This window comes from Procambarus clarkii, chromosome 4 (genome assembly GCF_040958095.1).
Source record: "Procambarus clarkii isolate CNS0578487 chromosome 4, FALCON_Pclarkii_2.0, whole genome shotgun sequence".
NCBI lineage: Eukaryota > Metazoa > Arthropoda > Malacostraca > Decapoda > Cambaridae > Procambarus > Procambarus clarkii.
This window is the reverse complement of record NC_091153.1, coordinates 29,937,019-29,954,707: the sequence shown is the minus strand read 5'-3', so window position 1 is coordinate 29,954,707 and position 17,689 is coordinate 29,937,019. Positions and strand designations below refer to the sequence as shown.

Below are 17,689 nucleotides of genomic sequence, written 5' to 3'. Positions count from 1 at the left end.
TGGATAGTTACCTGTACGATAGTCCTCAATATTAGTACTGGAAGATGAAATATCATTTGCAAGGGATGACCCAATGGAAGAGAAGAACCTATTGAACTCAAGAGCAGTGTCAGAGGCTGAAAGCAGACCATCATTATTTGACACGAGTATTGGTTTGTTATTTAAAATCTTCTTTGATCCCAATTTTTGAGAAATTGTGCTCCATGTTTTCTTAATATTGCCCTTTGTGTGGGTAAATTTATCTTCGTAGTATTTAATTTTGGCTCTCCCAATTATTTTAGATAGCAATGATGGGTAATTCTTTGAAAATTCTTTGGAGACGATTCCTAACCTATACTTCTTCGCAAGGTCATGTTTTTTATTAATGGATTTAAGTACCCCCTTTGTAACCCAAGGATTGTTAAGCCTTTTAGTTGTGACTTGTTTCGTTAGCATAGGACAGTGGGTGTTATAAAGGCTGATTGTTTTTTGAAGAAATGATTGCACTGCTAGGTTGATGTCCCCAATGTTCCCTAATTCGGATTCCCAGTTTATATTAGCAGCAGCAGCTATAAAATTGCCTATGGCAGTTTAATTGTGCAGCTTAAAGCTTATCTCCCTGTTCTCCAGAGGTGGTTTGTTAATGTTGGTTTTGAGAAATGTGGGGTTGTCTGTAGTTCTATCGATGATTATCCCTGAAGTAAGTGGAGAGGTTATGTTGGTCCAGATGTGATCAAGAGCCGTGACAGTACTGTCAGTGATTCTAGTAGGTCTAGTGATTAAGGAAATGAGGAAGCAGGAATTCACACAGTTGAGGAAACTAGCTGCAGGAGGGTTATCAGGCTCGCAGAGGTCAACGTTAAATTCACCAGAAATAATTAAGTGGTTTTTGTTCAATCGGTTCTCTAGTATAAGATTTCTAAGGTTACAGTTAAATTCAGTCACATCAGTGTTAGGAACTCTGTAGACTGCTCCCACAGTCAAGACAGCATCGTTACCTTTGACTCTGAAACAGACAAATATATAATCTCCATAAGGGTCTCTAGATTTAATTACTTTCGTGCTGATTGCAGCCTCCTGAAGAGTGTGGTTTATATTTCCAAGACCTAGTATGTTTCACTGCAGTATTTGTAATGGCTAGATGACGGTTTCGGTTGATGTTGCCTGTTCTAGTACTCCTCTTGGGAATCGATCTCTATATTCTCCACCTCGCAAGTCGTGTCGTTGCAAATCGGACTGCACTGATTTCTCGTGGTCCATGCATTGTTGGAAACTGTGCATAAGTGTGGTCCATCGCTTTACTGTTGGTATTGCTGCATGTCGGACTGCATTGATTGTTCGTGGTTATTTCTTGTGTTGTTGGAACCTGTGCATCTCTGCTCTTCAATACATATTTGTTGGTGGTGTTGTTGCATATAAGACTGCATTGGCTGTTGTTGTCTGTCTCTTGTGTTGTAAGACTCTGTTGATCTTGGGTGGTCACTGCTTCTTGCTGTTGCTTTTGTGAATGTTGATGTTCTGGTGTCTTGACTACCCGACTGTTGTTGGTAGTCTATATGTTTATGTTTCGTTGTTGGTCCTCTTGTGCTCCATCTTGTCTCGGACTGTCTATTTCTTGTGTAACTGTGTTCTGCTGCACGATCTTGTCCATTATCACTCAAGTGATTTCTTGAGTCTGTTGCTGTGAGGCGTTCTGCGTCATCTGTAGGTAATTGATAATGGTTTCTGCCATGATCTTCACTATGTTTTTCAGCTGGACCTCGGTAAAACTATATATTTGTTGTGTTGATTCCGAAAGTAATCGTTTTTTGCTCTTTTGCATTTGCTGTATTTCTGCAGCACTTTTGTGTATTTTGTGATTTGGATTTAATAGATTCGGGAGATTTTGCTCTGTGAGAGTGTGTGTCTAATGTGGCTGTGCACGAGTGTTCCAGACGTTGGTGTTGGTGTATGAAGTGCTGATGTGTGTGTTTATCCTGGCCTGAGCTGTCTGCCCTTTTTCTTTTCGTGCAGAGCAGGTTGTGCTCCAGGCATGATGTTTGCCTCCACAATTTGGACAATTGGCTGTTTTGGCCTGGTTTGCCTTGTGCTTGGGTATACAGTCCTTGGTTGGATGTCTAAGGCTGCACACTCTGTATCTCTCCTGTCCTGTGCAGTGTGATTGATGGTGGCCGTATTTCTGACCCCTGAAGAGGCGCAGGGGTTCCAGGACGTATGGTCTCTGTCGGTATGTTTCCCAATTTCCAAGACTGAATGTTTCTGGCACATGTCCCATGACGGTCACCAGAACCTGACGTGTCGTTGCCTTGTCTACTTTTGTGCGGCAACGTTCCGCATTCAGGATTTGCTTGTGTTCTAGTTCTGCATCCAGGGGAAAGTCGATTGGGTATCCCAAAAGCACGACTCATGTGCGTCTTTCTGGAGGGTCCAGCATTTACAAGCATACAGGTTTCCCTTGCAGGACTCTTACTTTTTCTATGTAATTTGCAATCTGTTGGTCTTGTTGTGTCATTATTATTTCTCCTTTCAGGTTGACTGTAATGGAAAGTTTGAGCTCTGGTTGTTCTTTTTCCTTTGCCGTTACTACTCCATATGCTGTAGGAAAGTGGTCTGTCTGCATTATCTTGAATTTTGGAAGCTGTGCAGAGTCTGGCGATGTCTGGTGTGAGACAGGTGGTGTCCTCTCCTGTCTCATACTGTTGTCCTGTGGCTGGGCTGTGGAGAGAGGTACATTGTCTGACACTGGCTGGTGTGTGACAGGTGCTGTCCTCTCTAGGTCCATTACGTCTGCTGTCTTGCTGGTAGAAGCAAGTGGTGAAGCCTCGATGGCAGTTTTCTTCGGTGCCTGTTGCACATCGGTCCACCGTCCCTCGTCGTCTGAAAGCTGCCTCCATTGCCTCTTTCTCTTAGCCTTTCCCATGACTCGCCACGTAGTGAGGACCGAATCACTGTCCTACATAATGCCTGAGACACTCTTAGGCCTGGAGAAATTCATTCTCCTCCAACGGAGGTCGTAGAATGATTCCTCCAGGTGGAATCAGGGATACCTAACATCTAAATGAGCTGTTTGGTCTACCGTTGCCTGTCAAGCTCAATACATCTTCTAAGATGCTCCCATGTGGCAATGCCCGTGGGATATCGCCTCGCCCTTCAGGGTAGGGCTCTACATGACCTGGTCCTCAAAAATAAATAATAATAAAAAAAGTGCTTTACGAGAGTTTGGGTCACCTGCGTACTGGGTTGCGCAGAATACCAGTCAGCTGGACAGCAGGTAATCAACAACGTTGTTTCTCCATCAATTGTAGACTAAATTGGAATTGTTTCTTTCAAAACAAGATATTGTCTGGGTCTTGGAGTACTGATGTATTCTTCCTCACAAAACCGCGATGAATTGAGCTGATGGGTGCTCAGAATCGTGAGTTTTCCGGGAACAAATCCGTGTGCGGCCAGCTAGCAATGGCGCCGGCAACAAGTCCATATATATTTGTTACAGTTCAGTTGCACTGTAAACTATCCTTTGAAAATTATCTACATATAGATTTTGACTGGTTTCAGCTTGATAGAGACTGAATGATTTTTGTAGATGAATATCTAGAGTTGCCTGTAATAGGAATTGACTGGATTTTGGTCCGAATAGGACCTAAGAAAATCTATGACACAATAGGACTATTTATATCTTCTGGGTTCTCTTCCCATAAAATCTTAGTGATGTCTCGATCTTCTTTCTGTAAGTCAAATCTTAGCAAAGCCTTTTTTTATGTCAGCTGTATGCATAATTGTTAAGCCTAAACTTCAGTAGTATGTCATACAATTTCTGAGTTAGACTTGTACCTGTTTGCAGGCAATTGTTTAAACTGGTTACTTGGGGTCCAGATTTAGAGCTACAATTAAAAACTATCTGTAATGGAGTTTATTTGATTGTCTGATTACAGCCATGTGAGGTAAAAAATGGTTTATTTTCTTATTGTCGTGTTTCATGATTTTGATGAATTTATTCTGTAACTGTTGAGAAATAATTCCTTGGTGGAGTTTTAAATGCTCAGGTTTTTTTTAGCTATGCTAACAGTGATTTAAATTGACTATAAGCCACATGATAGATGGTAGGTAAGGTCTTATTGTTAAGTTTCCAAGATAACCTTACCCAATATTGTCCATCATGGTACTGTACAGTTTCAAAGTATTGATTGTATGTACAGTCATCATCAGGACTTGGTTGTTCAATAATTATTCGTATTGCATCAAGTTCTCACAATTTATGTACATATTATAATCCGTCATCAATTATTTGGGGGATTGTTAGTGGTGACTGCTTTTTGCCCAGTCAGGCTACAACAACAGTCTCTGTATTGTGGGATTTATCAGGAGTTGAAGGTTCTAGATCTAGTACAAGTCCTGACATCTATAAGGCTCCTGCTGATTTGAGTAAATTCATACCCATAGATTCTTTCTGATCTCAAAATAAATTGGTGATAGTAGTCTGCTCCTATCTGGATTCCAATATCCCCTATGTGATCGGAATCGATCAAGGGATCTGCTATTTGAATTCCTTTTTATGTTAGGAATTTAGCTGTGGCTTCCAGATCAGTCACTTGTAGGTCAGTAGGAACATTCTCCACCATTATAGCTGTGACTTTTATTTGGAATGTACCTAGACAGACATTAGGCATTACTTCATGATAGGTTTTAAGACCTGAATTGGTAATAAAACCTGATATGGATATAGATACTTGATATGAAAATTTAAGTTGTAAATCTTCTGCCACCTATTTTACTTATAAAGGTTCTCAGTGAGCCTTGATCAAACAAGCCTTTTGTTTGAATGTAAACTCCTTGATTGCTTAACTTCAGCTGTGCTGCAGGTAATGTGGCTGTAGTAATAGTCTTTGCTACTAAGGTATTGACATTACTCTGCACCTTAAAACTGCTTGTCTTGGAAGCTAGGCGTAGATATATAAGAATACTTAGCAAGAGGGTAAATATAAAAAAATTGTGGATTCCTTCTCACATTGGCATGGAGGAACATTACAAAGTGGACGCCCTTGCTAAGGCTGCAGTAAATAAAGACAGTATTGAACGGAATCTTGAGTTATCAAATAGGTCTCTTAAAAGTGCCATTAGACGAGAACTCCTAGATGAATTTGAAGAAAGTAGAACTGTGCAAACTGGAACTAGCAGGTCCATTGTTCATCACAATGAAATGTGTGAAGTAAAACATGTGTATGGGACAAGTAACAAAGTCAGTAGACTAACAGATATTGTCACAGCTAGTATAAGACTTGGCTACAAGTATCTCTGGCAGTTCAGCTTGTATAGGGTTCTAGATGAAGTAAAGTGTAAAGTGTGTGGACAAAGACAGGGACACACACTCGAACACTATATTTTGGATTGTATTAAAATTGAGCCATTTAGAGATAAATCTAAGCTCACTCTGTATGATATGGCAAACTATCTTATTACCATGGATAAATTACCTGAAATCCTTGCACTGTATCCACATTTCGCTTCCAGTAGATGAACGACATATGAGATTCAGAAACAAATAGTGTATTGTGTGGACTAATAATAAACAGAAGCTCCCCTATGACTCTGTAATATCCCCATTGGTCAAACTATTATGTATTAGCGATAAGACCTACCATTAATGTATGATGACTTACTGTAAATATATAGCTCTTGAAATAGCACTTTCTCTGTAACTAGCTGACATTGTAACTATAAGGTGTGAAGGATAAATTAAATTGTTAATGTAATAATCTAAGATGAGGTCTGATAAAGACCTTTTGTGCCCTCTGTAATGCTTTTGCGCTACTGCTCACAGGATGAGTATGGGGTGCACAATAAACTAGCCGCCTTCGGTTGCAACAATCAAATCAATCTGTACCTTACAGAATTGTACAGCTGATGAGGTATTATTATCTTTTGGCTTTGACTGAGATGTAGAATGATTATTGTTGCCTGAGATCTGGACTGAGTCTTGATATCACCACAGAGTCCTTTGTGAGTTCTTTTATGACTCTATTGGCAAGTCTGCAAATGAGCGTTACATTCACTCGAATCATGCTTTTGCAGACAACCGAAGCACTTGTTCAGACATTTCAATCAATTGATTCGACTGACACAGTCTGCATAGACTATGCATTGATATATGGTATGTGCTGCCTGACAGAATAAACATCTAAGGGTATTTGAAGCTCCTTTCTGCTTAAGAGCTTGATTTCCTACAGTTCTGTTTACTGTGGGTGATATTGATGATGAGCTTACATTGCTCTGTTTTCACTTTGCGTTCAGTGGCCTTGAATTCTGATTGAGTGGTTGGACCTTCTTGTTCTTGTCTGAGGATTTATTTTTAGTGGATTTATCTTGTGCTCTAAGTTTCCCTCGGCTCTGTAATCTTTGTACATAAGCTCAAAGTCTATCAAATATTTGACTCAGTGATAAGATGTTGGTGTTATAATGGGAGCATAGGCTGTCTATGATATCATTAGGTACTTTCCTTTGTAGGATTAGCTTCATAAGCCATTCTGCATCTCCTGTGGCTACTTTAGTACTGAGGGCTTTGATGGTTGATTCCATAGACAATCGAAATGACTGTTGTGATCCATAAGTTTTTTAGGAGAGTGTAAATCCAATACCTTGCATGAGAAACGTTCAATTGCAGTTTTCTTATCACTGTAATTATCTTGTAACAATTGTATGGCATGGTCATAATCATCATCTGTCAATGACAAGTTTGCCATGACCTGCCTAGCCTCTCCTTATAATTGGTCTTGAAGATATAAAAATTTAGTAGCCTTTTTAGGGGAAGCCATGGAATTTATTATAGATTCAAAGGCTCTCCAGAAGGTACCCAAACCATCTTTATTTCTGCCCTAAAAATATGGTAAATGTAATTTTGGGAGCTCAGCTTCTGTATGTGGGAAAGTTGTGGTACCGAACTAAGTGGATGAGCTCACATTTGGTTGGGTTACTGCTTGTGATACAAATTTGTTTAAAGTTGATCCTGAATGCTATTTTCATACATTGTTGTTTGAACAATGATATCCTAAAGTTCCATTCTGCTTAGAACTGCATTAGCCATTTCTGCTAAATAGGTCTCTGAAAGCCATTTGATTTGTTAAAATTTGGCCATACCAGCTTTGACCCTGATATTCAGAGTTATTAAATCAGGAGATGGTAGTATGATAATCAAACCTTTGACATTTGTGAATCAGTTAGGTGATTTTATAGAACAATAAGAGTCTTTTTATTACATGTTTCAGCTGCTTGTGGAGGAATGAAAGTTATATGAACTTTTCCGAGTTTCTGTGATTATTTTTTTTATAAGAATAAATATAAATGATAATGTATTTTGATAATGGAGTTATCCTGATTAGTTAGGTAATGACTCCCTTTCTTTGCCCTCCAGAATCTGGAGTATCAGGCTGTACAATTATCAAGTGTATCAATTTGGTTATTTTCGACACAGAATGCACCAAGACGACAAATTTCCAATAACTGTTTAAAAATAGTAAACAGCACTAATTTTGCACAATTATTGATTGATATATTACTCCATGTAAGGCTTTGGGGGCATCCGTCCAAAAATATGCAATAAGTTGGAAACTAGTTCGATTTCAATCAAACTTTTTTGACGAGTTCTATATAAAAAGGGTTTCATCTGGTCCAAGTCTCAGCATGGTAGCATAAATAGGAAGGGAGAAAAAATATTGAATTATGTGTCAAGTCAAAAATTTTCCAAAATGGTCAAAAATTAACATCAAACACAAATGTCAACTGAAATCATGTCAATGACTCTCAGCTATCACAATAGCATATAATAAAAATATTTATTAATTAGTTTTATCCCAAAAAACTTTGTTAACAAAAAAATCTTATTTGTTTATCAGACGACTTGCATAAAGCGTATACACCTGACTGCTCGTAAGCGTATCTGTATGGGTGCCAATTTTGGAGGAAATTGGTCGATGTCAACCTCAGCTACAGAGGGCAGAACCTTAGATTTTATTTTTTACATATTTATTTTCAAGTAACATAAACGTTCCTATAACTCTTTCATTTTTATTCTATTTACATGAAACCTACACCTTATATGTAGAGTTTATGTTTATACAAATATGTTTCGACTTTTTTCTCCTAAGTTCATTTATTGATTTTAAAATAGTAATAAACCATGATATATTTGCATAATTTTTTTAAGGAACTTTAACTCTTTGTATTAGTAAAACTAAACAAATTTTGGAAAATCTGCCGAAACAGATTATATGCTAATGTGATAGAAGAGTGTCACAGAAATTATTTCATTGAAACTTGTGGTTCTAAATTCGATTTGTAAATGTGTGAAATTCGTTGAAAACAAAAAAATCTCCTTTCCTATTTCTGCTACGATGCTGAGACTTGGACCAGATGAGACCCTTTTCATATACAACTATTTGTATATGAAATGAAAAGTTTTCATTTATTGCATATTTTTGGACTGAGCCCCTTTAAATGTGTGTATCTAAAGTTACCACAAGTAAAGTATAATGGTAGATATGAATAAGATGCAGTTGTTTCTGTAACACTGATAAAAATAAGTCCTGTGTTTTCTAACACAGAATACTTACAAGTATGTTATGAATGCTTTACTAGGTAAGGGATATGATGGTCTTAAGCCATTGTGAAGAACGTGTACACTTAGATTTATTATTGGTTGGTAGGGTATATTTGGCTAGATTATGTATTAATTATTCCAATGCAAAATAAAGACGTTTCTAATGCATTTTGTTATTGCAATATCCTGTTAGAAGGCCCATAACTGTGGGAGAAATGCCAGGATGGATTATCAGGAGTTGTACTTGACACACATTAATTACTTAGGACTTGTACTTCAATAAATTAAAAACTACTATATGTAAAAATAATACAACTAAAAGTCACTAGCTAGGGTTATAAAGTCTACTCCTGTAGTCCAAAGAAGGACAGTGGGCTGTAGGGGGCAGGTAGGACCATTAGGGTGATTGGAGTTGTTGATTGGGAATCCGCAATCCACCTGCAGGCATTTCAACAAATCAGCTTGTATTTTTATACAATGATAAGATTAAATAACTCAGTTCTAAGCCTAAACACTGGTTCTGTTCTAGATAAGCGATCTGAACAAAATACACAGTCTAGCATAGCTCACAAATTATTACAACAGCCAATAACCACATACTAATAAACACAATAATTTGTATTATACAAGAATGATTTAAATGCATATATGCAAACAGGAAATTATATTCAATACGATAAACTAATATGATAAATTATAGATTACTAAGTTAGCAATTGTTAACTTGATGTATAAAATCAATTATATATACAGATATAATAAATTTGATATGAAAAGTTTCAGGCATTGAAAAATTTCAAGCATGAGGTCAAGATTCAATTAAGCAAAATATTCAGTTACCGAAAATTTAAATCAAAACTTACTGAAAAGTAGGGCGTTGCTTCACAGTATAATGTATAATTATGCCTCACAGTATAATTCACATCTAGTCAATTTATTAAGACTTATTAAAGTTATGCTATGATGCAAGTAAATGGCCAATCAACACACTACAAATAACACTTAATACCTATCCCAAAATTTATAACTCTAGCCTTATCTGACTAGTCACCAGACTGTATGATGTCTTCTGAGGAGATTCTGAGGCTCTGTATTTTAATGTCACAGCACTGCTGTTGTTATATTTATATCACTGCTTGGCTGTTGAGGATTCTAGTAGCTTTGCTGGATAGATGATGTGGTAGAGGTGGCTTCACATTGTGAGCCAATGATGTGGTGGAGACGGCTTCACGTCGTGAGACACTCTACACTCTTGTTTTAGATAAATGTATTAGAATTTTTTCCTTTTATATAGTCCAGGGAACTCCCTCGGTATCTAGAGCTATCACTGGTGATTATAAATAGTTTGTGTGTAAAGTCTGGCTTGTATAATATCTCAAGCACCGCGCACGTAATTACACTGTTTACAAACACTGGAGATTGGCCTCGTGCTGTGCTCTGGGCGATTGATCTCTGAGCTGGCACCTCCCTCCTCCTTTGGGATGGAGACCTATTAGCAATATTGATTGATTATTTTTATTGTCTAGACAGATTATTGAGGTAAAATGTGATTGTATTATAATTAGATATAGGATTTAAAGATTTTAAGTAGTAGTTGATAGTACAATTGATTCTTACTAAGGAATTCCTTTAATCCTCACTGGAAATCGATTGAAGTTCCAACTATTTTTTAATTAATTAAGTTCTCAAACTTTCTAGATCCTTGAGAAATCAAGCACAAAGTCACATAGGGACATGTGGGACCTTATGACAAACGTGACCAAATGGTCATGTAGGATCTAGTTGTTGTATAATACAATATAATGAATCTCATGTGATTGATGTGAAATATTGATATGATATAGAAATAATTTCTTACATAATAATATTGATAAATGGGTAAAATTTCTCACAAGTTTATTTATCATCTCTATTATCAGTTTTGAATATGTAAAATATACAACTTAGATACTTAAATTGAAAAATATATTAATTATTGATTGTAAGGAGGTAATTATTAGAGAGATGGGGCCACATAACCACATAATAATGTAATCCCAAATATGTTTTGTGAAGAAACAAGTTACTGGTTAATTTGAGATGATTTGATCATGATTGATTGGTTGCCTAGATGTTCTTCAGGTATTGGTAAAAGTGATCTGAAACGTTGGTTAAACCCCCGCCCCTCTTCTACTGTACCTTACACTACTCCAGACTGCGTGGTATCGGGCCGCTGGTGGTGGAGGCGGCTGGTGTTCCTGCTCTGGATGATGATGGCAGCACAGGTGCTGGTCAAGAGTTACTCCGGGAACCTCATGTCAGGTCTGGCTGTGAGACACATCAAGCAGCCATACCAGACTCTCCGCAGTGTGGTGGACGACCCCTCCGCTATCATGATGTGGTTAACAGATGCAAAAGTTGCGCAGAATTTCAGTGTATGCCAATGTTCAACTCTTATTTCATGCATATTTATGAAATATGTGCCATACACATTCTTAGTTGCATATAGTATATTACTTTTCCAGGAAATGGAAATTTATTTTTCATTTGTGCAGTCATTCGGTCAGTGCAGTCAGTCAGTCATTTGTGCAGTCATCTAGTCAAATGGACAATCAGTCAAAGTTTTTGTATTCACCTTAGAGTCTTCGAAATTTATTGACCTGAGAATGTGTTCATCTCCACTTACGAAATTTAAATGGCAATTGGGCCTTTGAAACGACTAATTTCTATTTTGCATTAGAGAGTGATAACGTGGTATTAATGGTCCAGACACTGTCTAACACGCTGCTCTCAAATAATAATAAAGACAAGCATTTGTATCACCTTAAACTGCATATTTTGGCACATTTCCAATAACATTAATTAACCAATTCAGCAGCAGTGATCGAACTTATGAATGTTGTAGAATTTTTTTATAGGCATGTATATACCACTTATTATAGATGTGTGTATACCACTTATTATAGATGTGTGTATACCACTTATTATAGATGTGTGTATACCACTTATTATAGATGTGTGTATACGACTTGTTATAGACGTGTGTATAATGGTCACTGATAAATCCACACCAAAACAAATTTGGAGCCTTTCCAGCTGATAAGACACAATAACATAGCTGATGATATGATGACCAAACCACACACCAGAAGGTGAGAAGACGACGACGTTTCGGTCCGTCTGAGATGATTATCAAGTCGATAGGGCTCAGTAATATCGAAGGCCACAGTATTATCAAGGGCCTCGGCATTATTAAGGGCCTCAGCATTATCAGGGTCCTCAGCAATATCAAGGGCCTCAGCATTATCAAGAGCCTCGGCATTATCAAGGGCCTCAGCATTATCAAGGGCCTCGGCATTATCAAGAGCCTCAGCATTATCAAGGGCCTCAGCATTATCAGGGTCCTCAGCAATATCAAGGGCCTCAGCATTATCAAGAGCCTCAGCATTATCAAGGGCGTCAGCATTATCAAGGGCCTCGGCATTATCAAGGGCCTCTGCATTATCAAGGGCCTCAGCATTACCAAGGGCCTCAGCAATATCAAGGGCCTCGGCGTTATCAAGGGCTCAGCATTATCATGGGCCTCAGCATTATCAAGGCCTCGGCATTATCAAGGGCCTCAGCATTATCAAGGGCCTCAGCATTATCATGGGCCTCAGCATTATCATGGGCCTCAGCATTATCAAGGGCCTCGGCATTATCAAGGGCCTCAGCATTATCATGGGCCTCAGCATTATTAAGGCCTCGGCATTATCAAGGGCCTCAGCATTATCATGGGCCTCAGCATTATCATGGGCCTCAGCATCATCATGGGCCTCAGCATTATCAAGGGACTCGGCATTATCAAGGGCCTCAGTATTATCAAGGGCCTCAGCATTATCATGGGCCTCAGCATAATCATGGGCCTCAGCATTATCATGGGCCTAAGCATTATTAAGGCCTTAGAATTATACAGGACCTTGGAATTATCAAGGGCCTCAACATTATTAAGGGCCTCAGCATTATCAAGGCCCTTAGCATTATCAAGACCCTCAGCATTATCAAAGGCCTTATAATTATACAGGACCTTGGAATTATCAAGGGCCTCAGCATTATCAAGGGCCTCAGCATTATCAGGGGCCTCAGCATTATCAAGGGCCTCAGCATTATCAAGGGCCTCAGCATTATCAAGGGCCTTATAATTATACAGGACCTTGGAATTATCAAGGGCCTCAGCATTATCAAGGACGTCAGCATTATCAAGGGCTTCAGCATTATCAAGGGCCTCAGCATTATCAAGTGTCTCAGCATTATCAAGGGCCTCAGCATTATCAAGTGTCTCAGCATTATCAAGGGCCTCGGCATTATCAAGGGCCTCGGCATTATCAAGGGCCTTGGCATTATCAAGGGTCTCAGCATTATCAAGGGCCTTAGCATTATAAAGGGCCTCTGCATTTTCAAGGGCCTCAGCATTATCAAGGGCCTCAGCATTATCAAGGGCCTCGGCATTATCATGGGCTTCAGCATTATCATGGGCCTCAGCATTATCATGGGCCTCAGCATTATCATGGGCCTCAGTATTATCATGGGCCTCAGCATTGTGCATAACTTGCACAAACACGCATGCCGATTATATCAGAAAGGACTCCTCTTGTGATAGGCTCTAACCTAGATTGACAGGAGCAATGAAACTCCTTGACAAGTACAGTACTCTGATTAAATCCGTACTAGACTGTTTAAAGCCACTGAAAGCCGAAGCTGTTCAATGACCCAACAGTACCAAGTAGAACACAATGCCTTTTTTGTGTGTTTATTGTCCAAGGTTTTTGGGCAATGGTTCTCTAGCTGGTTCCTCTAGACTCCTTCCTGTATGACGTAAGAATAATTCAGGAGCAAGGAACAAGTCTATGCCTCATCCTGAACTCTTCCAAGTGCGAAATATCCTATACTAACCAACACATAATAGAGCGTTAAAAGGTTGTTTTGATTGAGTCAGAGATTGTGGAGCTCAGGTACACGAAGTCGTGAACGACTTCCAGTTTGGAATCGGAGATGGCGATGTCAGGTGGGGAGTCCACTTCTTGTCCCATGACTTGTGTTTTCTTCAGGCTGATGGTGAGTCCAAAAGCCTGAGAGGCCTCGCTGAAGCGGGTTATGAGCTGTTGGAGGTCTTCGGCTGAGTGGGCAGTGACTGCTGCTTCGTCGGCAAAAAGGAAGTCGCGCAGACACCTCAGCCGAACCTTCGTCTTGGATCTCAGCCTTTCGAGGTTAAAGAGTTTTCCATCCGATCTGGTCCGGAGGTAAATGCCATCCATGAAAGATCTGAAGGCGTGCCGCAGCATAACTGCGATGAAAATCCCGAATAGGGTTGGAGCCAGTACGCAGCCCTGCTTTACTCCACTTCGGATGTCAAAGGCGTCTGATGTTAGGCCATCAAAGACCACGGTGCCCCTCATGTTCTCATGGCTCCCATCTTTTACAGGCAGTGACCCCCCGGCTGGGCAAGCTTCCTCGAGCTTCCTCGAGCACGTGTGCAAAATCTTCCACCTTGTCATGGTTACGGGTCTTGGTTGTGTCGATGCGAGGTCTGCCCGCCTTTTTCGAGTGATGAATCTTCTTTGGTTGCATCTTGACCCTGCTACATACCAGGGAGTGGTCGGTGTCACAGACAGCACTCTGGTAGCTATGCGTAATCTTGACGCTGGGGCTGGGTAGACTTGCACGCCTGGTAAGAATCAGGTCAAGCTGGTGCCAGTGCTTGGATCTGGGGTGTCTCCAAGATATTCGGTGTTGAGGCTTTGTGCCGAAGAACGTGTTGGTGACACAAAGACCATAAAGGCAGCAGTTCTAGCAGACGTTGCCCGTTCTCATTCATCTTCCTTATGCCGAATTGACCCAGACAAGTGGGCCAAATGTTGTGCTCGGCACCCACTCTGGCGTTGAAGTCGCCGAGGATGAACAGTGGCTCCTTTACAGGGATTCTCGCTATGACTCTGTTGAGGTCATCGTAGAATTTTTCCTTAGCCTCTGCTGGAGAAGTCAGGGCTATTGCATATTGTCACGTGGGGGTGGGCGGTCCGGGGCTCTGCTAACACTCGGCTGCTAGGGGCTCAAAGGCCCAAATACTCAGCCCCTCCGACTCCCTGGATTCACCGGAGTCTCCTTGGTCACACAAGAGAGGACCAACAATGCCCACCTCCGCAGGTCTTTGCTTCCACCACAAAGGGGTGCCACTGATTCACCCTGGAAGCCCTTCAGTCAAACACGGGGAAACTGCTGTTAACAGTTCCGGCCTAGACCCGTGGGGGAGTGAAGGAAGACTCAGGCTTACCTATAACCATAACCTCCCTGAGTCTTGCCTGCCAGACAAAAAAAGGTTGCAGGAACTCCTTTCCCACCTGTCTTCTCTATCTTCCTCTTAGCAAGGTCGCCAGCTGGGTTATTATATCTGCACCCCAGCAATGCAGTTCAGTGGGTGTATTATATATTGTTTGTAGCCAGAAATGTATGCTCATAGAGAAATATCATAAATGGAGGCACACTCAAACACAGTAATAAAATGTGTGGATTTACTGATGCAAATTACATGAACACACACACACAATCACAAGTAATACATGAATATGGAATATGGATAATGAGTCTGGAGATCGTCAGCCTCTTCTTCCACGACCTCCAACACTCCTTCAACTGGGCAGGAAGACAGGAGTCTCACACTCTCACAGGAGGGCCTCTTCACCACGTCGGCACCTCTTCTTCACTGTCCTGCCATCCATACACACTGTCCTCTCTGACAGTCCTGGACACAAGCTGCCTTGCAGCCTATTCTACTATTAAAGTAATAAAGTCTTGCTGCCACATACACAAGTAAATATTGTGGCCTAACTAGCCTACTCATACAAGGGGTAATGGGAGGGAAAATGATCTACCTTACATTCCTGGCTCACGACGCCTGTCCCTCGATGGTGTGAGGTTCCCACGCTTCCTTGGGTCGATCCTTGACGATCCAGGGCGTTCCACAGGTCCTCAGGTGTCGTGAAGCCTTCGCGTCGTCGCCGTTCCAATCCCTGAGATTCAGCTGCCCCAATCCTGGTTCATCGATGGGCGCTGAGCTAATCACTATTTTTCCCCACACTCGCCTCTCCCACAAGGCGTTGCTCCTTGTCCTAGGCACGGTGTCGTCCTGCCAAGATTCTCAGTGGATGTGACCCCAGTCACAGCTAGGCCTGCCCGCCGACCTTCCAGACCTCAACGTCCAGCCAGCGGCGCCGCCCAGCGTCGTCGCCGACTATTTTCCAAGTTTGGCACTTCTCTGCTCACTGAACTTGGTTCCTCTTTTGCTTCCCAGAAGCGCAGGGTCTCCAATAACTATGATGGGCTGCGATGGCCAGCTCAATCCACTGAACAAGGCTTGCAGAGCCTCCAATCCTTGAGAGCAGACCGAGGCGCGTCCTGTCGCTTCCAAAGTCAGAACAACTCTGACGTTGGCGCCGCCTGGGGCACTCGGTGACGTCATGGCGGGCCGTGATTTGTCGCCCGCGACCTACGTCGGCCAATCCGCGATCGGCTTGTGTCCCTTCCAAAAGGTCATATCTGCCGTAGGGGATACTGTTTCATTTTATAACAGGGCACCAATTTTCCTTTATTTACAACTTATAATATAACTTCCTTCCCTTAACTGGCAGCCGGTCTGGTCGCCACATATATCATTAGACTCCCTGAACCTCAGAGAATCAGTAGGGAGAGCTGATATGACTCTTTAAGCCGGCAAACGAAAGAAATAGGAGAGGGCACCGTAACAATATACACTAATTACATTGACTGGTCCTGTTTGGGAGTGCAGTTGCAGAGACAGAATTCGTTCGGTTTCCCCCATCGGTGGCATAATGTGTCCCAACAGTGCATTCCTGACGGCAAATCCCACACCATGTTCTCTGGTCTCATAAGGTGGTTTTCCTTGCCAGAAGAAAGAGAAGGTCCTCTCTCTCACTGATCCTGATCCAGGGAGCCTGGTCTCTTGGAGAGCAACAATATCCATCTGCAGTTTGCTCAGCTCCCTATCGATGATTGCTGTTTTTCGGGCGTCATTGATTTCTTGCAGGTCGTCAGAGAAACCTGGTGTCAGTGTCCTGACGTTCCATGTGGCCAGCTTTAGGGCAGTTGATATTTTCTTCTTAGCTTTGGTATTGCTTGGTGCAAAGTTGTCGGGCTGCTTGTCAGTTTTCACCGTAAACCCCATGCACCCAGTGAGGTTAACGGACCGTGGCGAGGCAACACCTTATTGGCTGGGGTTTGCCCAGCTTGAGGCGGGCGATAGCTGCCCAGTGGGGCACGATGACCCCTCCCACCGTCGGAAGCAACCCCTGGCGTCACACTCTTCGCCAATCGAGCAGAAGACTTAAAACCGGTAGACTGTCGCTTCCCGTGTTGGTTCGACGCTGTGAGGCGAAGCTGGAGTGCCCTCTCCAGGGTGCAAAGCCTTGGTAGGTAGATATGGAGGAGAAGCGGTTACCCATGCAGCAGATCCCCCCCTCTCCACGTTGCTAAAATTATCCAATAGAAAGGCAAATGCCAATACACATGGTTCCAGCAACGTCGCAGGAGCTGCCAGAACGAAGTCGACGTCAACAACGAACTGCCTTAAGGACTCCAACTCCGGATTTTTCCTCGAGGTTGACTCCTGAAGCCTTTCCCAAAAAAGGGGTATGGCCGCAAGTCAGCGGAGGTTTAAAATCAGGGTTTTCCTTCCCCTAGATGGGCTGCCTTCACAGGCTATCGAGTCCCATCTTCCCAGAGCAGCTGGTTTTAAGGCGCCAGAGGCACCCCCTCACCCCCTCCCCTGTCGGTAAAAGCAGTTCCGCAGGACTTAAACTAAGCCACCCGTGCAGGCTAGGAGTTGGACTTGGTTGTCAAAACCTATTTGAGACGCAACTCTGGAATGCAAGGCCGCGGAGGACGCTCCCACAGCTGAGCTACAGCTCTATATATATAAATATATATATATATATATATATATATATATATATATATATATATATATATATATATATATATATATATATATATATATATGTATATATATATATGTATATATATATATATATGTATATATATATATATATATATATATATATATATATATATATATATATATATATGTAT

The 17,689-nt window shown here is 41.3% G+C and overlaps 1 protein-coding gene across 1 annotated transcript in view; it reads left to right on the top strand.

Moving 5' to 3' along the window:
• Window positions 1-17,689, top strand: part of LOC123750908 (glutamate receptor ionotropic, kainate 2-like) — a 285,687-nt gene that overhangs the window by 238,229 nt on the left and 29,769 nt on the right. The window contains exon 10 of the mRNA XM_045733008.2: window positions 10,763-10,983. Coding sequence (XP_045588964.1) covers window positions 10,763-10,983 — 221 coding nt within the window. The remainder of the gene's footprint in view (window positions 1-10,762; window positions 10,984-17,689) is intronic.